At 43.4% G+C, this 23,117-nt stretch overlaps 1 protein-coding gene across 1 annotated transcript in view; it reads left to right on the forward strand.

Moving 5' to 3' along the window:
• LOC126154917 (odorant receptor 43a-like) overlaps positions 1–23,117 on the forward strand; it is a 137,517-nt gene that overhangs the window by 90,673 nt on the left and 23,727 nt on the right. Inside the window, exon 7 of the mRNA XM_049916195.1 lies at positions 10,654–10,809. Coding sequence (XP_049772152.1) covers positions 10,654–10,809 — 156 coding nt within the window. The remainder of the gene's footprint in view (positions 1–10,653; positions 10,810–23,117) is intronic.

The raw sequence follows: 23,117 nt of genomic DNA on the forward strand, positions 1-23,117 counted from the left end.
TTAACCCATGGACATCACGTCAGTCACGGAGATAGGCATTTTAACTGCACCATCACAACACATATATACGCTAATGTAATCCGTCATAAATAAACCATAACAATTTGAAATGAACAGTGATATCCATATCTACAACACCAGAAGGAAAAATGATCTTCATTATCCCTATTAAAGCTGTCAGTGGCTCAGAGATCTTTAGAGCCAGAGATCTTCACTGTAGGCTCACAATATATATATTCATTTATGAAATTTGTTATTAACAATCCGAACGAATTCAAAAGTAATAGCAGTGTACATGGCTACAACACTAGGAGAAAGGATGATCTTCACTACTCAAGGTTAAATCTAACTTTGTCTCAGAAGAGGGTAAATTATGCTGCCACTAAAGTCTTTGGCCACTTACCTAATAGCATCAAAAGTCTGACAGATAGCCATATACACTCCTGGAAATTGAAATAAGAACACCGTGAATTCATTGTCCCAGGAAGGGGAAACTTTATTGACACATTCCTGGGGTCAGATACATCACATGATCACACTGACAGAACCATAGGCACATAGACACAGGCAACAGAGCATGCACAATGTCGGCACTAGTACAGTGTATATCCACCTTTCGCAGCAATGCAGGCTGCTATTCTCCCATGGAGACGATCGTAGAGATGCTGGATGTAGTCCTGTGGAACGGCTTGCCATGCCATTTTCACCTGGCGCCTCAGTTGGACCAGCGTTCGTGCTGGACGTGCAGACCGCGTGAGACGACGCTTCATCCAGTCCCAAACATGCTCAATGGGGGACAGATCCGGAGATCTTGCTGGCCAGGGTAGTTGACTTTCACCTTCTAGAGCACGTTGGGTGGCACGGGATACATGCGGACGTGCATTGTCCTGTTGGAACAGCAAGTTCCCTTGCCGGTCTAGGAATGGTAGAACGATGGGTTCGATGACGGTTTGGATGTACCGTGCACTATTCAGTGTCCCCTCGACGATCACCAGTGGTGTACGGCCAGTGTAGGAGATCGCTCCCCACACCATGATGCCGCGTGTTGGCCCTGTGTGCCTCGGTCGTATGCAGTCCTGATTGTGGCGCTCACCTGCACGGCGCAAAACACGCATACGACCATCATTGGCACCAAGGCAGAAGCGACTCTCATCGCTGAAGACGACACGTCTCCATTCGTCCCTCCATTCACGCCTGTCGCGACACCACTGGAGGCGGGCTGCACGATGTTGGGGCGTGAGCGGAAGACGGCCTAACGGTGTGCGGGACCGTAGCCCAGCTTCATGGAGACGGTTGCGAATGGTCCTCGCCGATACCCCAGGAGCAACAGTGTCCCTAATTTGCTGGGAAGTGGCGGTGCGGTCCCCTACGGCACTGCGTAGGATCCTACGGTCTTGGCGTGCATCCGTGCGTCGCTGCGGTCCGGTCCCAGGTCGACGGGCACGTGCACCTTCCGCCGACCACTGGCGACAACATCGATGTACTGTGGAGACCTCACGCCCCACGTGTTGAGCAATTCGGCGGTACGTCCACCCGGCCTCCCGCATGCCCACTATACGCCCTCGCTCAAAGTCCGTCAACTGCACATACGGTTCACGTCCACGCTGTCGCGGCATGCTACCAGTGTTAAAGACTGCGATGGAGCTCCGTATGCCACGGCAAACTGGCTGACACTGACGGCGGCGGTGCACAAATGCTGCGCAGCTAGCGCCATTCGACGGCCAACACCGCGGTTCCTGGTGCGTCCGCTGTGCCGTGCGTGTGATCATTGCTTGTACAGCCCTCTCGCAGTGTCCGGAGCAAGTATGGTGGGTCTGACACACCGGTGTCAATGTGTTCTTTTTTCCATTTCCAGGAGTGTAGCATTTAAAAGGAAATTAAAAGAATTTCTTAAAGGCAACTCCTTTCACTCATTAGATGAATTTTTGGATATAGTAAATAGGCGATTTCCCCAACCCCCACAAAAAAATTAAAAATATTAAGTGTCATGCAATATTTGTGTAATGTAATATCTTGTATAGACACCTTTTATTAACCTGTCACGTTCCACATCATTACGAAGTATCGTATTCGTGATCTATGGAACAAGTACTAATCTAATCTAATCTCAGGAATGAGTTCAATAGGCAGCAACAAAAATTTTTGATCATTTGCTTAATAGCATAAAATGTCTGACAGGTAGAAAAGCAAGTTGTAAATCTAACTCAAAATCATTTCTCCTGGACAACCCTATCTGTATCACTAACGAATTTCTGCTTGAAAACAAGTAGCCATTTAAAAATAAAATAAAAATAAATGAAAATAAAAGACCTCCTTGTTTTTGCGTGTAGTTGCATGAGTAGCACTAAATGAATTGTATTCATTAATGTTGACACTGGTCATTTATACATATCCTGTAAAATCATTTCGCTAAAAGAATTGTTCAAATGATCTATGGAACATGTAACTAATTAACTAAGTTTTCATAACACTCGCTCGTTGATCGAATCTACCGGTAACAAATCTAGCACCAAGCCTCTCTCATTTGCTTCGATGTCTTCCTTTAACCCAAACACTCGAGCAATACTCAGGAATGGGTTACGTAAGTGTTCTATATGTAGTCTTTACAGGTAAGCTTAGAATTCTCTCAAGAAATAAAACTCTAGCATTCGCCTTCCCTGCTACCGATCTTATATTCTCGTTCCTTTTTCATATCACTTTGCAATGTTCGGCCTAGATATTTAATCGACATAATTATGTTGACTAATACTTTATTCTAACATTAAACGATTGTTTTCCCTACTCATATTTACTACCTGATATTTTTCTTCATTTAGAGCAAACTGGCATTCATCGCACCGACTAGAAATTCTGTCTAAATCATGCCGTATCCTTCTACAGTCACGCAACGATGGTGCTTTCCCACAGGCGCAGTTCATAGTTCAACGTTCAGAGGCGGAGCTCCCTCAAAATATCTATAAAAATATATTTCTCAGTACAGAATTTAAATTATCGGACGCATTTCGAATATTACCCACACGAATAATGACAGTCATCGTTTTTGGAACTGTTGATATCGATCGACATTTTTCGAACAGGTAGTAGCTAGTCTTCAGGCAACGCCTTGTAATGTCCTTTAGCTGTACGTAGTAGAGTCTTGGAGGCGTGGATTCTGCAGATTACAGCTCTTATGGGCCTCTCGAAAGCTGAGCTAGCAGAGGCTGAGGGTGTCAACTTCCACATGATTTTCACGTTACGCTGCTTACATCAAAGGGGAATCAACAGAGTGTCTGGAACTTCGCTGTCGAATCCCTGTCTCTACATGTCATTGATGCTTCATTAATCGCCGTTTATTAATAACGCTTAGGTAGTAGTTTAGACAGTTTTTAGAGTACCGTACCTTAGTCGGTAAAAACGGAACCCTTATAGGACCACTTTGTTATCTGTGTGCTTGTGTGTGTGCCTGTCTCTTAAGAACCACTTTTGTCGGGAACAGGTAGATGTTATCACGTTGAAATTTATGTTACCCACTAAGAACTATGGCAATGGCACCTTGATGGTGTTAAAAAATTTAAGGTTGTAAAGCAATGCAGTCGAGAGATAAAGCCATTTATGTCACGTATTTTGATGCAAACTCACTCGTCAAAATCAGAGGGTACTTCCTGTTGATCTGCTATCATGAAATATGGCCAAAAGGAAGGTTCTACAGTACAAGTAAAGGGAAAAAATTCCGAAAATGGTTGATTTGTGATTATAGCACACGAAAAACTTTTTTTTGTCATTTGTTATCCGATTGTTTGTCTGTCCGTCTGTTAAGACCCCTTTGTCTCAGGAACGGGTCCATGTATCAAGTTGACATGTATGTCACATATGCATTGCGTCGAATGTCGAGAGCGGCGCAAGAAATGTCGACCACAGCAGAGATACTGCACAGCAAAGCTGTATCACGAGGTGCCAATGAGATAGTAGGAAGAAGCCTTGCCTCCCGTGCTTCCGAGGCGCCACCGCCGCGCCTCTGCCCTGAAATAGCGTCGCCAGATGCCAGGAGGGCAGTTCTGTTCTAGGTCGGATCTGCCCACCTCCAGGAAGTCCCTGTCGGAGTTACGTCGTTGTGCCACCTATTCGCCGTGGCTCAGCCCGTGTCAACCGTCTGGGAGCGAAGAGATTTTCATCTCGTGTGAACCGCGCTTACGCATCAACGCTATCAGAATTGTGTCAACAAGTGTCTACGAACTGTAGACTGTAGGGAAGCCACAGCAGCACGACCATTTCAAACTTCTTTCAATTCACTATTCATAATCGTGGCTCATTTAGTCTATTCTGAACCGCAAGTCCACGTGTGCAGCTTCACAGCTACAGGCGAGCCTGGCGAGCAAAGATAAGTTTGTTGTAATTAATAAAGTATTACTTATTCTGAGCGTTCTGATTAATTGTATTAGTACTAACCACCTCAATGTCCAAGAAGTCGAACACAACGACATACTAAAGGCTACGGTCCCCTGGCGGCGTAAAAAATTTTGAAGCTGCTACGTTAAGGTAGTCAAAAGATACGGCCATTTGCATCAGATATTTTGATAACTTGCCAGTATCGATATCGACAACAGGCAAAGATCTTCCAAATTCTCGATCCCCGGGACCGTTGAACTATCTACATATATGATTATGTTTGTAGAGGTCCCTCGGCGCGCGAGTCCTACTCGTACTTATCCGGATTTTTATTGTTTCTGTCATTGGCAATTCTATGCGCTGTAGTAATAAGTTTGTAAACGTCTCGCCAGAGAGCACTAGAATACAGTGATAATAACGTTAAGTTTCACGGTTTAGCGGGAGATTCACGAGTGAATAGAGGAAACACGCGAGCGAAAAATGTCTCGTTGCCGTCATTAGCATATTTCCTTTTGGGAGTGTATTGCGCCTGAGTCAGACTCGCCCGGATAGCAGTCCGTGTTTGGCCACCGTGGCGTGCGGAAGTCCGTTACGGCTGTGTACAGCGTGGCGCATGTTCACAGCGGAGTGTCTTTTGTACTACAGGGTGTGTCACCTGAACTGTGAGTGCCATGTCTTCCTCGATGAGGGAGACCTTGAAATTTAGTTTACAATGGCCCACAGAGAGGTATAACCCTCTCGCTTTCGGAGATGGATGATTAATGAGGTCAAGATGCTTGATGTAGGTCTTTAGATTGACAATACGGTGGATAATTTGTATGAAAAATGCATAAATAGCGAGTCTGTGAATGAATAGTCAGGGACACCAACGGTAGGGTAAAATGTAAGCATAATGATGGATCTGACAGTTTTGAACACGACTGTCTTTCAGCAACCGTATGCAAGTTTAGCAGAGGAGTAAGACAGCCAACTGGTTGCAAGTAGCTGTCTAATACATTGCCCTACGTTTCAGTAGAATGAAAATTTAAAAGCCGTAAAGTTACACTGCGGGAAGGCTGTACAAGGTGTACGTACCAAAGACTGGAACCTTTTTAATTTTTCACTTGAAGATGTCTACTCTAAACTCTGACAATTGCTTTCTCACAATGTAACTTTACTGCTTTTAAACTGCCATTCTGATGAAAGCATCCTTAGAGTTTCGAAACCTAGGTCAATATATTAAACAGTTATTTGCAACCAGTTGATTGTGTTATTTCTTCGTTGAACGATGGCTCTGTTAGCACAGTATCAATAACGTTCGCAAGCCTGGGCTTATGATGTGTGAGAGAGTATAATTTATCATTCAAAGTGACCCTCAAAAAGACCAGAGAAATACTTACTTTATGTGGGACTTTTTACGGTAACAGAGAATAAGTACGGTCAGAAAACAATGGCAGTAGAATAAATAACTGAAGTGTAATTGTAAAAGCACATATCCTCTTATGTGACTGTATGCGGTCATAGGGCGTATATTGTGTATGAAAACCACTATCAAATATGCTCTGTAAGAAATTCCATTGAAAATCTTAAGGGGAAATTGTAACTGTAGACGCCCTGTACAGTTGCACATTGAAAAACGTCCACTTGAAGTAATGGCATATGCAACTCTTATGTCAGAGTGGAGTGAGCCCATTATGGGTACATTAGGGTCTGCCAATGGGAGAACTGTAAATGAGGAAGTTACAGGATCCATCAACGATCAGCAAGAGAACCGAACGGAGAGCAACAAATGTGATAACACAGTTAACTCAACTAAGAAGGCTGGTAGCAGCATCACGAGACAAGGAACGCCAGAATGCACCTATGGATGTGGAAGAGAATGCAGAAGATGGCAGTGAGCGTCAGTAAAACTACGGTCGCGACAAGGGAACGGAATAGAGAGCGCAATAACGAACGATCAAAGTAAATCAACAGACGAAACTGCTGTCACCGTCCCTGCCAATTTACGGCAACAAGAACGCCAGAATGCGCCCCTGCAAGTGGAAAAGGATGTGCAGATGGAAGCAAACGTTGGTGACTGAAAAGCATTGAAACTAGGTATTCCGATTACGCAGAAAACTAATGCGATGATGAATCTATGACCGAAGTAGCCACCATGATGGAAAAATACGTGGAAAATGGACGCCCTATCAGACAGTATTCACCATATTTCTGGCGAAAGCACAAACCAACAACAGTACCTTGTTCAAAACAGATACGGCAAGCAGCAAAGAAGTAGATCAGAGAAACACAAACTCCAATCTATAATCTCAAGAAACATAAAAGGGAAACGAAGGGTAATGATATTCCGCCAATCTCTGTGGTACACGCCAAGGGATTTCATGAGCTGCGAGAAAAAACCGGCGAGCAAAATATTGCATCCTCGGCAAACGAACCACGGGATAAAGTCTAACTTCGACTGTGCAGTAGAAAGCAATGACACTCTGTGTATTAGGTTTTCAAATTGACAATACTGTAAATAGAGTGTATGTAAAAATTATAAAAACAACGATGTTTGTGAACGAATAGTCAGGACAACCAATTGTAGTGTACAATTTAAGCCTAATGATGGGGCTGTTAGCACAGTTTCAGGTCTTAATATGGACGATATTGAAATAGTTTGTGTTATTCACCGAGAGTAATGGAACTCAAGTGAATGTGTGAAACACGGGCACACTTTTCTTACTCAACGTGAGTGTTCCACTGGTGAATGGAAGTGTGGGTTACGGAATGTTCCACAAATGTCCTACCGAATTTAAGGGACCCTTGGCCTGCTGTTTTCGACTGTTTAAAAAGTAGCTGTGGGTGTTAAATCGCCTCTTCCAGGACAGGTAGATGCGCCGATCCTGGATTGAAACGACGCTGCGGATTAACGACAAGTATCGGTGTGCCCGCCAGCCTTGGTGTGTTTTTTGGAAGTTTCCCATGTCCCACCAGGCGAATACTGGGCTGTTACCCAACTACCACCTCATTTACACGATTCGCAAATTCACTTTCACATGAATAACACTGCACTGAGACAGTTGGCGTACACATACCTCGTGCCGGAGCACCCATGAGCATGATACGTGCGTACTGCGTATCACAGTTAGTAGCGAAAACTGGCGCAAGTGAAAGTGTATGAGGGAAAAGGGGGAAGGGAGGAAGGCACCAAATGATACGTAGCTTGCGTGGAAAAGTGTCCTCGAACTGGCTCTGGCCTTAGTTGTAATGAGTTTCATTTCGTTCGAATAACTGTAGCATATCACGAGTCTGAAAACAGCACAACATGAATTCAATGTGCCGTTTATGAGACGAAACTTTGGTACATGATCTTGAAAAAGAACTATTGAACCGTCCAAATTTTAATGAAGTTGTCATAGACTTCGGTGCAGCGCAGAATGGTAGACGTACTAATTTCGTCAACAAAATTAGTTAGGGTAAGCAAAACGTACGTGAACAGGTGATAAGAAGCAGTTCATTTGCTATAACTACCTTTTTAGCCTACCAAATGAAGTGCTTAAAATGGATGGTAACATTTTTTAAACCGACGTCACGTTTTCCGATACTTCAGCACAACGAACCATACACAAAAATGACGCGTTTCTGAGAGATCTTTAATGCCTTGCTGCATCAGCAACGACCCCATCATCCACGCACTGCTTCCTGCGGAGTTCGAACTTCAATGGCCTAACAGATGAACGCCGGAAGGTGCGTGATCCGGGCTATTGGGTGGATGAGGAAGAACAGTCCAGTGAAGTTTTGTGATCTCCTATCGGGTGCGCAGACTTGTGTGAGGCCTTGTACTGTTATGAAGAAGGAGAAGTTCGTTTGCATCACTTGGAATGAGACGTCTGCGCGTTCCAACATTGCATGAGTCGCAGCTGTATGCGGCTGGCCGGCACGCGGGGTACCGAACAAGTTGGCGTGACGATGTTGCGACGATGACCCAACGACTCGCCGTGTTCCTGTTCACTGCCGGGTCCCTGTAGATATTCTGCAAGTGCCTATGAATACCTGCGATGCTCAGGTTTTCCGGCAAAAGAAACTGAATGATAGCTCTGTACTTGGACCACATCTCCATTACAGACGCCATTTTGAAGGCAGCGTATAGCGTAATCACATATTGGAAATTCATGAAACTATAGGGGCTGAAGTGAGAACATTCCACGATGTCCCACAACAAATACCGCATTTATTCAACCGAAATTGACCCAGAAAACAAAAAAAAAATGCGCGTTACTTATTAAATGCCCCTCATAGTTTGCACAACTGATGGGGAAATATAAATTATTTGAGATGGTCTAGCATATGGTGCAATTTCATTATCGTATGTGTTGTAGTTTTTTTTTTCGCGGGCCTTTGAAATGTGGGAGGTTTCAAAGGGATACCCTGTATTACACTGGACTCGCATTCTGGAGGACGACGGTTCAATCCCGCGTCCGGCCTTCCTGATTTAGGTTCTCCGTGATTTCCCTAAATCGCTCCAGGCAAATGCCAGGATGGTTCCTTTAAAAGGGCACGGCCGACTTTCTTCCCCGTTCTTCCCTAACCCGATGACACCTCGCTGTTTGGTTTCCTCCCCCAAACGACTCAACTCTCTGTATTATTTTTGATAACAATAGACTTCTTTTGATAATGAAAGCTCTAAAATGCTTTATTATTCCAGTCTCTGATCACAAATGAATTCTTTAGACGATGACCGGTTTCAGTCTGTAATGACCATCTTCAGATCTAAAATATATAAATATATACATCTAGTGAGCAGTGTGTCTTTTAACATAAAACAGCAATATGTATCACAATATACTGTCATACACTAGGGAAATGTACAGATAAAATATGGTATAAAGTACCTTTTTTACACCATGTCCTCAAGTGATACGACCATAATGATATCATCAAAACATATAATCAGCATAGCATCGTCACATAAATTTAAAATATGGTGTAGAATAGGCCACATCGTCCACATAGTGATTATTGCCAACTAGCTACTGAGGTACAGTAGCATCTAGAAACCTGTTTGCCTACACCTTCCCTAGATGTCGCTACTGTGGATTTGCTTATATGTAGTCATCATTTACGCAAAAACATAATCTGATAAAAGCACATTTGATAAAATGCATGTAGCAGACTTATTAAAATTGATGACTATCATAGAAACCAATTGTGATACATTAAAAGATGAATGCAGTTACCTATGTAAAATTATTAAAAAAATATATGAAGAGTATAGGTCCGACCCTTTTTTATGGTGAATTTACGGTCAACAATTAATATAGCGTAATACATTGCCTGTGGCAACCTATAAATTACTTAGGAAAGATAAAATGTCTATATGACAGCTGAAAAAGGGACAGATCAATGAACAGCGCCCTCTGTTGGGTCGGCCGCTAGGATCTTATGTAGGCGCGACCCGATCGTAAGAACTTAACCAATAGAGGGCTTTACATACATCGTGACATGTCTCCCACAGAAAACTTTTAAACAACATATAAGCATTTAATAAAGAAAATTATATAGTTTGGCTATACATTCCATGAGTGGGTAGGAGATAATCAGTTACAAGATTAGACCGACTACTGTGCGGAAGCAAGGGAAATGTCTTCTGTTCTCAACATAAATCATCAAGTAAGGCGATTGTTGTGGCGTAACAAGACAGCCACGCCACTCGGAAGTAGCCGAAAGGCACGCGTTAAGCTCACGCAGATGGCGTGAGGTCTGAAACAGGATACGTAATGAATGCTATAAAGAAAAGTACGTAGCTCCATGAATACTTAACTTTAATCCATCATTTGTATACAGCATTCTTGATGATACAAGTGAGACTCTCTCTAGAAATGGTTAATGGCGCCTTGCTAGGTCGTAGCCATGGACTTAGCTGAAGTCTATTCTAACTATCTCTCGGCAAATGAGAGAAAGGCTTCGTCAGTGTAGTCGCTAGCAAAGTCGTCGTACAACTGGGGGCGAGTGCTAGTAAGTCTCTCAAGATCTGCCGTGTGGTGGCGCTCGGTCTGCAATTACTGACAGTGGCGATACGCGGGTCCGACATGTACTAATGGACCGCGGCCGATTTAAAGCTACCACCTAGCAAGTGTGGTGTCTGGCGGTGACACCACAGCGATTATGTCGCAGTTGGTGAAAATGAAAGCTCTCTCTGATTGTACTAGACTGCTTCTTATGTCCTGTTTGCTTCGTCCGACAGTCGTTTTTCCTCCAAGAAAGCAGATATTTTTTAGTTCCTCAGTGAAAAGAAAAGGTGGCATTGGGCGAGTTGTGTCTGCGCAGGGCGAGGCGGTGTCGCTGGCGGCGTACAGCTGCGGCTGGCAAGAGGCGGGTGGCCGGTTCCGGCGTGCGCTGCGCATCCTCATGAGCCGCGCTCAGAAGCCAATCCTGCTCACCGCGGGCGGCGTCTACGTCATCAACAGGGCCACCTTCATCTCGGTCAGTGGCACAGTATGTAGTATGCAAGTAGCGAAACGCTCCTTAGTTCACTGGACAAAATGTTCAAATGTGTGTGAAATCTTATGGGACTTAACTGCTAAGGTCATCAGTCCCTAAGCTTACACGCTACTTAACCTAAATTATCCTAAGGACAAACACACACACCCATGCCCGAGGGAGGACTCGAACCTCCGCCGGGATCAGCCGCACAGTCCATGACAAAATGTTAGTCACTCCCTTAAAGGGGAACACTGGTAGCTGTTTAGCATTGTAGGTGACGTAGAATTGGTACTAGGCAGTGATGTGACCCTCCAGAGCTCATGTAATTCATCGCAGTGAAATGGGGTAATACGCACCAGTTTATGGAATCAGCACAATACGATGGCTCGCCGTTGAGAGGTGACGGAATGGCGGAAAGGACCTATCGTCTCTGGACGGGGATGCGACCATACCATGAATGAAGTTGCCTAGTTTATTGGTGTATTAGAGGGTAGTCAAATGAAAACGAACACCTTCGACAACGTGTCCATGGAATAGTTCCACTCAAAAGTAATCACCACACGCTTTAAGACATTTATCTCACTTGGAGACGAGACAATCAATTCTTGTTTTCTAGAACGTGGTCAGCCACTGACGGATCCACAACCACACGCACTCTTGCACATCCTCGTCCGACTGAAACTGGCATCCAGGCATGTCCTTTTCCTGATATCCAAAGATGTGAAAATAAAATAACGTGTTCAGTGATCTGGGTCGTACGGAGGATGTTGCAGTGTTTACCAACCGAATGGCAATGTGGGGGCGGCCATTATTGCACAGCAGGATGATTCTGTGTGAAGCATTCCGACAGTCCAAGGGCAAATGGCAAAGCCTACAATGTAAACATCCACTTCTCTCTCTCTCTCTCTCTCTCTCTCTCTCTCTCTCCCCCTCCCTCCCTTCCTCTCCCCCTCCACCCTATCCAAAGAAACCCGAAGCTGTCCACACAAGTTCCGGTAAGATCACGATGACCTTCTTCGATTATAGGGGCCCTCTGCTGGTCGACTTCCTCGAGCGTGAACCACATCAACGCGCAGCACTATGAAGACCATTTGCAGAAGCTGTGAAGCGCCATAATGTCAAAACGCCCAAGAATGCTGTTAGATGGAATCATCCTGATGCATGATAACGCACACTTCCACACTGCTAACTGGACGAAATCTACCCTTCACCGATTTGGTTGGGAAACACCGCAGCATCCTCCATACGGCTCGGATCTTTTATCGTGTGATTTTCAAATCTTTGGTGACCTGAAGAAAAAGATGCGTGGACGTTACTTCCAGCAGGACGAGGAAATGCATGAATGAGCGGGGCTGTAGATCAGTCAGTAGCCGACCACGTTCTATGAAACAGGAATTGATCGTCTCGTCTCCCGGTAGGATAAAAGTCTTAACGCGATTACTTTTGAAGAGTACCATTCCATGGCTCCGTTGTGCCGGGTGTTCAGTTTTCATTTGATGGACCTCATTTATTGGTGTATCAACAAGGACTCTCTGGTGTGTCTACAACGAATGGATTACCACGCGTAGCCGTGTAACGTGGAGCAAGAACAAACTGACACGAACTGAATACGAGTGTCCCACCTTGTCAGTGACAATAGGTTTCAAACCCAACAAGAAGTCAGTGAATACAAGTCCACCTGAGCCAGTTTCCAAGCGAATATTGGAAAGGAAACCACATACAATGAGTATTTGGTGTCGGATACCTACGAAAAGGTCATTGCTCACTGCAGCACCTGGAAGTGCCCATCTCCAGTAGGCTAACACTGGACTCGCATTCGGGAGGACGACGGTTCAATCCCGCGTCCGGCCATCCTGATTTAGGTTTTCCGTGATTTCCCTAAATCGCTATAGGCAAATGCCGGGATGGTTCCTTTGAATGGGCACGGCCGACTTCCTTCCCTAATCCGATGAGACCGATGACCTCGCTGTTTGGTCTCTTCCCCCAAACAATCCAATCCAATCCAGTAGACTAGGCAATGCATTGCCTCACTGGAGACATGTAGTGTGTCCAGGAGACTTGCGATATTGCGTCTTTCCAAACGATGCAAGGCGTCCTCGAGTACACTGACGATTCAGTGAGGTATATAAACCGCAGTGTTTGTAGGGTGTCACTCATGTCGATGGTAGTTGCGTGAGTTGTGTGATATTTTAGGGTGTACCATGACTTCGGCTCATTCACTCATACTACCGTGAACATGAACCAGGACGTTTATTTCAACATATCGGAGACGAAGCGTTGCCCCTTCTTCTATATCTTGACGATAAATGTCCTGTGGACACTCCCATCTTCCAAGAAGATAACATCCATGTAAACACGGCTGCAAGCATACGTTCTTTTCTTGACGAACACTCAGACAGTCTACCGCCCCTCGACTTGCCCAATAGGTCACATATTGTTAATGCATTGATCTGCTTGGAACAGCACTAAAATGTAGCACTGATTATACCTACAATGTGGTATCTCTACAGGGTCCAATTATCGACGAGTGGTTTCAGCAAGATATGTCTTACCTGAAGAAATATGTCGACTCTCTTCCTCGCCGAACTGTGGCGATTATCACAGCTAGAGGCGGTGTTCCGTGGATTTAGTGTGAGGTCTCCTGGTGGAGAGTAATATTTTTGTCTGGTATATTTATTATTAATTATTTTGTGAGCGCAGTGCTCCACTCTCCATACTGAGAGTGGCACTTAGTAACGAAATTATGGTGTCCCTAATAAATAACAGCTACACTGCCTGACAGAAAAAAGTGAAGCACGCAGAAGACATGGATGTCACTGTACACATAACAACAGCGCCTGGTATGTACCTGAACAGAATTGCAATTATCTGTGAAAGGTACAACAGTCACCACAGATCATTACTATTGTTTGTGTTTGGCTTTGTAACAAAGCCTGGAAGGGTGTCAACAACATCAGATGTTGATGATCTCTATGAAGGAAACGTAGATGCCACATACTCGTGTGAAACAGCTTTATAAGTAATTCACTCAGTTTGAAATGGTCCTCATTGAGGCTCTCAGTTTGGCCAGCTGGTCGAATCGTGCAATATTCAGATTTGTGGGGTATTCGGATGTAACAGAGTCCCTTCATTGGACAGCATGGGAACATGAGGTCAGACATATTCGTCGTCAAGGTTCTGGTCAACCAGGTCAGACCACCAGTAGGGAGGATAGCTATACTGTGTATCAAGCATATCGTAACCCCTCCACATCTGCGCTGCCACCCGAAAACACGTAATGGACTCGCTGAAACATTCTGTGTTACACCCCACCGTTGGTGAGAGAGTAACAGCAGCTAGACTAGGGAATCACCGTCCCATTGTTGCGCTACGGTTAACATAACAACGCAGACGGCTGTGTTTCAAGTGCTACCATGACCAGGAAGTTTGGAATGCTGATGAACGGCATCACATTGCGTCCAGCAATGAATTTGGGTTCTGCACCACCCCGCTGACCGTCGACGACGAGTAAGGTACGACCTGTGGAGATCGTATTCATCCAGTGTTTTGAAGAGGCATAGTGGTGTTACTCTAGGTGTCATGGCAGGGAATTGATCGGGTACGATTTCAGGTCATGACTGGTAGTGATTGAGGGATCTCTGAGGCTACAACGGCAGTCACAAACAAACTGTGTCGACATTGTTATTTCTTATGCGACAAAATTGTGATGCCATTTTTCAACAGGAGAATACTCGTCCACACATGGCACGGGTCTCTAGGTATTGTCTGAGAAATATTGAGACACTTCAATGGCCAGCAATATTCCAAGATTTGTCTGCGATAGCACATGAGTGGGACCAGTCTGAATGTCAACTCCATACTTGTGCCGGCATCCAGGATATAAAGGACCAGTTACAAAAGTTGTCGGACACTTTGCCTCAAGAGACGATGCAATGGATTTGTGACATACTTCCCAACCGAATCGTGTATACATCCTGGCCAGACTGGGTGCAGCATTATACTAATCAGTCGGCTCATATTGCCAAGTTCTTTGTAAATTGTACTCCATTTCGTACCACTTAAAATAGCATCACATATTCTGCCACATTGTCAAGTTTCATTTCGTTTCCAATTCCTCTTTTGAGTCAATTACTCTTTTTTGTCAGGCAGTGTCTTTGATTATAAGATATTGACGACACCATGTATGTTTTCACTTCAGTAGTTATTAATGTTATTTATTTATTTCAGTGTGTTATTTATGGTGGCAGAGTGACTAACTCCACATCAGGACAGCACTTTTTCCAATCTCTTTACGGACCTCATATTTCGGCTAGTTGTGCACGTATTTATTATGGTTGTGCAGAACTCTTATAAAGATGATATCATATGTTACATTAACCCCACCATCATTTCTGTATTATAGTATGCTGTAAGCGTAACTATCGTTATTATAGTTTCATAATGTGAAAAGGGGTGAAATTAGCTGATCGATATTAATTAAATAATGTGCTTATTTTAAAATAAAAGAACAGCCTACGGAATAAAATGACTTATTTTAAAAGCAAATTTCATCTGTGGGTACAACTAAGAAATAACTGCATTGTGCGTTAAATGACCTGTGGATAGGTAGAACTAATTTTTCATTTCATGATTGTGTAGATACAATATCTAAAGAAATGAGTCCATCCACACCCGCACTTGCGTGGTGACCATCACACAAAGTTCTACTGTCACATCTGCGAAAAGCTTAGTGTTTCCATTGAAGAGTTACAGGATGTGGGACTGTCATGTTCTCCGTACATCTGGTGCGATCCTCCACTAATACGATTCAGCCTAGGAGATAGTAGACAGAAAGTGGTTAACGAATTGCAGGTTTAGGGCAGTGGAAAAAAGTACCACATCAAGTGCCGTGGAAAAAAGTCCTCTCCTACAGTCTGGACGGTCAGTAGGGCTATTGTCGATTTATGCTGCCAGCGACAGTTCACGCACAGGTGTAGGGATATGTTAGTGGAGGGCAGTTTACCGCTGTTGCTAAACACTGACATCGACTCCTGAACCCGTTTCTGGATCATCCTATCTGTAACATTTCAAAGTCATCATAAGAGAACTCAATTTGACCGTAAAATCAGCTGGTCGGTACAGAAAAACCTGTGGAGTGCATTGGAAAAAAACTTTCTAATTAAGTTGGATAGTCGCATATTGGTGAGTTCCATAATTCTCCCACAATGATTTTTGTCACTTTTAATCACATATCTGAGTCCTTCTGTGAAATCTTTGACATGCTACTGCCGTTACTTTTCACACCATTGCTTTTTCAGTCTCAGTGTTACTTTTGAATCATCCAGTAGAAACACACTGCCACAGGGACTGACAAAGGCAGCAGAGCGGATGACACTTCTTAGGAAAGGATCCAGATTTACAAAATAAATTTATCTACTATTCATATAAATGCTGTAATAACAACGTACTGACAAACAGTCTGTACTGGTGACGTGTATTATCTCTTATGTCAATGTGCATTGCGAGTTACTAGGAGCGTTCAATAAATAACGCAACACTTTTTTGCTGAAAGCAGGTTGATCTTATTCAAGTCTCCAATACACAACGTTATTCCCTACCCTTTTGACTACAAAATCCTGTTTTTAACATTATCTCCGTTCAATGCGACGGCCGTACGTCACTTTACTGGAAGGGCATATACGCCCACATAGTCTCACTCTAATAGTCTATGTCGGAGCCAACTTCTTGCTGCGCCACTAACCTCCCCATCATCTACGAACTGCTTCCTGCGAATGAGTCCTCCATTGAGCCAAAAGGGATGGAAACTGGAAGGCGCGAGATCCGGGTTTTTGGGATGGATGAGGAAGAACAGTCCAATGAAGTTCTGTGATCTCTTCCCGGGAGCACAAGCTTGTGTGAGGCCTCGCGCTGTCATGGAGAAGTTCGTTTGCATTTTTGTGGTAAGAAACATATTGCGGGGGTCACAGCTGCGTGCGGCCGACTGGCGCCAGGGATATCGGACGGGTTTGCGCGACGTTGCTGGGTTGATGTTTCGTTTTAGGGAGCAAAAACGTTGTTGCGATGATTACAGAGTCCTCGTCCAACGGCTCAGCGTGCTTTTCTTTACTGCCAGGTCTCCACTGACATTCTACAAGCGCCTACAAATATCTACGATTCTCTGGTTTTCCGCCAAAAAGAAAAAAAGAAGAAAATCAATGAGAGCTCTCTGCTTGGAATGCACCTCCGTTACAGACGCCATTTTGAAGGCACCCACCTATCGGAATTTCAAGAAACTATAGGGGCTGAAGCAGGAATATTCCACGATGTCCCAAAACAAATTTCGTATTTTGTCAACCGAAACTGGCCGAAAAAAAAGTTATGTTACTTATTGCACGCCACTCGTATTTTTGTGACATGGCTCAGTTACTGTCATGTACAGTACTTCGTGTGAGCAATTTTTTTTTTCAGAGGCACCGTGAATATATGCCAGAAGTAAGGGTAAATTCATAGGCATGTTTGCTCCTATAGATAAGTAAGATTTAAGGCCCTGGTTTTATGGCTTCGTAAATCCAGCAAGAGCAGTAGATACCAACAGTCCAATCTCTATAAATGCCGCTGTTTTTAATATGTTTTCTTCTTTACTGCGTACATCGACTTTTTGACTGAATGTACTGACGGGTCTAGTCAGAATGATACTCACTGCGTCTGTGCTATTTTTCCCGATATTCACCATCTGTCTTCCAGAGGCTTTTACAATTTATGATGCAGACTGAATGAAATTCAGAGGCCATTGCAACAAATGAGAAGACTTCACAGCTGAAGTATCCTGACACAGGGAAAGTTCCACACCTGTGGAAGACTGTATAGTATAGTATATTGTTGGTCATGCCATGCTCAAACTTGCCATCGTCTGTCTGGAAGAATGAAATGCCCATGACTGAAAATACAAAACGACAAGCTACTGAGACGAATCCCTTGTCAGCCACTCTGATGGCAGCGACTTCTTCTGACGAGACAGAAAAGAGGCCATTGCGTTATTACACATATTGTCCTTACAAAGTGACGACCAACTAAAATGGGAAATTTGTGGTATTTTAGTTCTGCCACAGCATATTTTATCTAGATTCGTTTTGCGTGATAACGAGAGGACGAATCTCAGGTTACTGTAGGACCTAGCTTGTACCTTTTTTTGACACTGTGAGAAGTGTATGCTGTATTTTAAAATTCTGTGTTGTGTTAGATTCCTCCATAAGACGACAGAGTGGATTTTTTTATTCTGTTCTCTTGAAGCTATCGCATATTCCTGTCAGTAGTGAGCTCGCGTCATAAATCTGGCGAATTAACTCAACTTTTTTCTTGTTCTCTCTGACAGAGTTTACATTTTATATGGATGACTTTGAGGGCGTGTATGTGTGCGGGGAGGGTGTGTGTGTAATGCTTGGGAGGGATCGTATGGTGTGAGTGAAGCGAGGCTAGTTTTAATAGTGGGTCGTCTATTTTTCTCTATGCCGCGTTTTTAATCTCACGTACCCCAGGCAACCATTAGATCAACATAGATACCCCTAACTGTGCTGTTGAATGTACTTAATGGACATAATTATCATTTTTATATATAAAACTCCAATGCCTCACAATCACGAAATATGCCTTAAGAATAACAATTTTCTTTAAGCTTCTCATGACAGCATTAAGTTACGAGAAAAATTTTTACTGATCTTATCTCTTTTGCAGCTGATGAACGCCGCGTATTCATACTACGCACTGCTTAGGCAGTTGAACAGCCGCTGAAGACGGGGAACACGTCGTGATCATTTCCGTAGCACAAGAAATTCACGTAGGTGTTACCAACTATTGGATGCGCGTTACACGAAATATATTTCTGTGGTAGACAGAATGAACTAGTGTCAGATTTATTGAGATTTTTGCCGATGCTCGTCAGAAGACGATCATTAACACAAGGACGAAGAAAAAAATAGACATTATACAGGATGAGTTTTTCCACCGTGTAAAAACTCTAGGGATTGATCGATGAGAGGATACGGAACAAAAAACGTCTAATGAATGTCCGGAAGTGCATTGTTTCCGAGCTAGAGACCATTCATCCAGTCATACATTGTTACAGACATTGTGGTCCAATACGCGCTGTACCATGCAGCCACAGTTACAGTATGTGTTGAAAATGGTTTCCATGTGCCTCAACGCATGTGTGTACGCGCTGTAGCGTGTTCTGTCTCACACATTCACATCGGCCAGGCCGAATGCGAACAGTTTCAAAGGCGGCATGAATGTGCTGCTCCAGTGTTCCACTCTGGAATGGGCTCTGCATACACGATACTTTTGAAATGGCTCCACAAGCGGAAATCGCACGGGTTGAGATCCGATTAACGAGCAGGCCATGCCGGACCCCCTCATCCGATCCATTGACCAGGGAAGACATGATTGAGATGTGCCCGGACGTTAACGGCGAAGTGGTCCGGAGTAGTGGTGGGGAGCTCGTGAATGAGTCGTTCAAATGAACGCTTCACTTCAGTGAAGTGTGAACTAACCACTCAATTTCAATGAACTGGTACTTCAAACTCTTCACAGATAGCACACTCCACACTTTTTTCTAGTTCACTCACTCTCTTCTCCTCTCCCTCTCCCACTACATCGGCGCTACGTCACTCATTCTCCCTTCACTTCAGTCCTCCCTCTGCTGCCTGTTGACGAATCGCGCGGGGTTTGTGGGGAAAGATGGGTTTACGAGGGGTTGGGGATGTGAGGGGTGAGGGGAAGGCAGCGTCAGCTGCTAAGTGCAGTGCTGACATTAGTCGTGACTATTTGTGTATTTATACTTCGCGTCTACGGGTAGCCTACCGTTGGCAGCGCTTGCAGACAAATGAATATTAAAGATATAAACGAAGGGGCTGGCTGTGTGAGCACGCACAGCCAACATGAAAATAAAAGGTTTGTTAATAACACTGAAAGAGGGATTTTACCTGAAATCGTACCAATGACTACAGGTGACAGTTTACGTTTTGAATCTGGAGGGTTATTATTCTCAACAAAAATAAAATCTACATGAAAACTTGTGAATAATTACTTAACGTGGGTATATAGACTGTGACAGTTGTAAACATACTCATTCTATTTTGGATTAAATTTTACAAGGAACTTAAAATTGGACTGCATTTCGTTGGTAGCCCTATTTTTCAGTTCATGAATACAACAAATAATATTTCATTTGGCAGATAAAGACTTTTTTGGACGCTTCATGAGAAAATTTCGAGCAAGATTAAATGTAATACATTCTTTATATGTGACAGGCTTCTCTGTTTATCCTTCCTTTGTCCCCTTCGACCATGCTCTATTTAAGTTAACTCAGACGCTGTAAGAGCGTAAAACGTTGCGTGCACGTCACTGCACAGTTCGGCCATCTGTTGGTAAAATTATGAAGTATTACGAAGCTTCATTGTACGAGGGAGGCGAAGCGAGCGTAGCCGCGGCTGAGCGGCGAACTGGGCAACTTCGCCAGGCTTCCGTACTTCACGAATGAACTACTTCATTTGAACGCTTCGCGGCAAAGAGTGAAATGAATGAAGTAGTTCACTGGAATGAACGAGTTAGACCCATCTCTAGTCCGGAGCACTATCATGTAGCAGCCAAATAACCCTTAGAGTCAACAATGGGACTTCTTCCAGCAGGGAGGCACAGTCACCCGCAACAAACACCGTTAGTTCCGGCCTGTTAAACGACGTGGAAAGAAGACTGGTGCCAAAATACTGTCGCTAAGTATCGCAGCCCACACATTCTGGCTGCACTGATGCTGATGATTATGCATACTATCTCACATATGACTGTTATGAAGTCTGAAGATACAACTCCGCTTAAAGGCGGCCTCATCTGTGAATAGGACGGATGACACACCTCCCGGAATCGTGGTTACCTGGTGAAGAAACTATTGACAAAAATGCTCCCGATGTGGAAAGTCTCACTAGTAAACCCTGCACACGCTGTTAAGTTATAAGGGTAGTAACAATTATGGAGAATGTTCCACACGGTCGTCTGGTTTACTCTGTACTGGCGGGCCAACTGCATGGTATTGACACGGCGGTCATCTTCCACAATATTAATCACATTTTCCTCCAAGTCTGGTGTCCGAACATTTCGGGAACGTCCTTCATGATTTCCTGCTTTCTGAAGCGATGCTGTCTCAGACAAACGGCGGAACACTGTTGCAAACATTGAGTGCTGTGATTGTTGTCGGCGGGGATAGGTCTCCTGATACAACGTTGCTGTCTGCCGCCCGTTGCCATTTGCCTTTCCGTAAGTAAACACCATGTCGGCAAGCTCTCGATTCGAATACGAAACCATTGTGCACAACGCTGTATGACATCCACTACAAGGAGAGTCACCAAGGAAAGCGAATCTGAGACAACTTTACCAATTAAGCGCTAGGTCATAACGTATAAGGAACAGTACCACCCCCTAGGAGGAAACTACGCATACTGGAATTGTGGCTGAATCGTACAGCGCGTATTAGACCACAATCTCTGTAACAAAGTATGACTGAACAAATGGTGTAGGAAGGAAACCATTTTTTTTTATTTCTGGGCCTAAGTTCATTACACCTTTTTTGTTCCGTATCCTCTCATCAATCATTCCCTAGAGTTTGTACATGGTGCGAAAAAATCGCTCTGTTTAACAACACAAAATACTTCATTTCCAGTTAAAGTTGATTTAAAATTATACTTATCTGTTTTTTCGTAACTGTTCATAAATTAAGCTACTAATGCTAAATTATTGTTAATGTAAGTGTTGATGTATTACCCATGTTAACATAAGTCAAAATACTGTGTATCATGTGGTGAGATGTTTTGAGTAGCAAGTAACTGAAGGGTATTGAGATATTACACCAAAATTACTAGTTAATGAAATGTACAATTAAATATACTCGTAGTTTAAAAGAGTGAAGAGGGAAATGAAATTGAATTTTTACGTTTAAAACTATGCTGACACTGTACGCTTATACATAAATAGATAATCTTAAAAATTAATATGTGTATTGCATTTAATGACCATTACTTTCTGACCATACAAATGACATCAAATGATAGCAGAACGGAAAGCTAAACGTTCAAAATCTTCAATTTTCGTAGAGTTTTGTAAATAAAGTAGGTACAAAAGAAATTATCCAGAAAACAAACAGATACTTAACTGTTTCCAAAGCTCTGTAGTATTTGAAGCACGTCAAACATTCCTTTATCCCCACAAAATCCAAATTATATTTCTTAAGTTCTTCCTGCTATCTACCCCTGTTACTGCACAAATACTTCGATGTTCAAAATTCTTAACACTTAGAAAATCCAAAAACATTTTGAAATTATAATCTGAGAGTAAATAAGTTGGCTAATTGTTGCTTGTGTTTGGAAGAAAATGACGCCAAAGCCGAAACACACACAAAACAAGGGTTGGCACTTGTGTAACCGACTGGGGACTAAAACCCATGAAGTAATGATATACTCCTACAATACTGTGAAAGTATCATTTCTGGCACTCAAATCAACGAGATGAGGGTAATGTGATACGAAAATTGAAGTATGGCACGCCTTTGGTACTAAGAAATTGGAAATTAAGGGAGACACTGCCGTAATAACGAGAAATTGCTATAAATATGCAAATTATTAAAACATTTCTCAAAAACTGCCAAATTATCGAAAAATTATGTGAAAAATAACGAAAATAATGAAAACTTTGAAAATTACCTTGAACAGTGCTCGATCGCATGCTGTATGTGTTAAGCGCAAAAATGCGAAAATCTGTGACAATATTAAAAAATTGGAAAACTATCGTCCATGGAATTCGAAAGACGAGCGAGGGGGAAGTATTGTGATATGCAATTGTAACATAACACACTTGTATGAGACTTAGAAAGTGCAAAATTAGAAAAATTATATGCATCGGATATTGTCTCAGTTGACCTTGCTGGTTATAATCTGCGGTGGAAGCAATTTGACCCGCCGAGATTCGCTTAGTGGGATGATAACGATAAAAGGTATGAAACTGTGCCTGAAAGTGAAAGAGAGCAGCGTTGGACTTGTCTGCTGCGGAACAAGTAGTCGGGAACACCCACGAAGCTATTATCAGTAGGGTCGAAGCTTCCAGGCTGCAGCCGAGTGTAGCAGAAAAAGCACCACATTTGTCAGCTGTTTCAGGCACGTTTTTGGGAACGGCTAGTCAGTGCCAAGTAGCGCCAACGAGCTGCCTTACGATTCAGGCAGGTGTGTGGAAAGGGGACCTCGGGACCTGTGATATTCGCTATTTTTGACTTCATTAAAACAGCAAATACG

This window comes from Schistocerca cancellata, chromosome 2 (genome assembly GCF_023864275.1).
Source record: "Schistocerca cancellata isolate TAMUIC-IGC-003103 chromosome 2, iqSchCanc2.1, whole genome shotgun sequence".
NCBI lineage: Eukaryota > Metazoa > Arthropoda > Insecta > Orthoptera > Acrididae > Schistocerca > Schistocerca cancellata.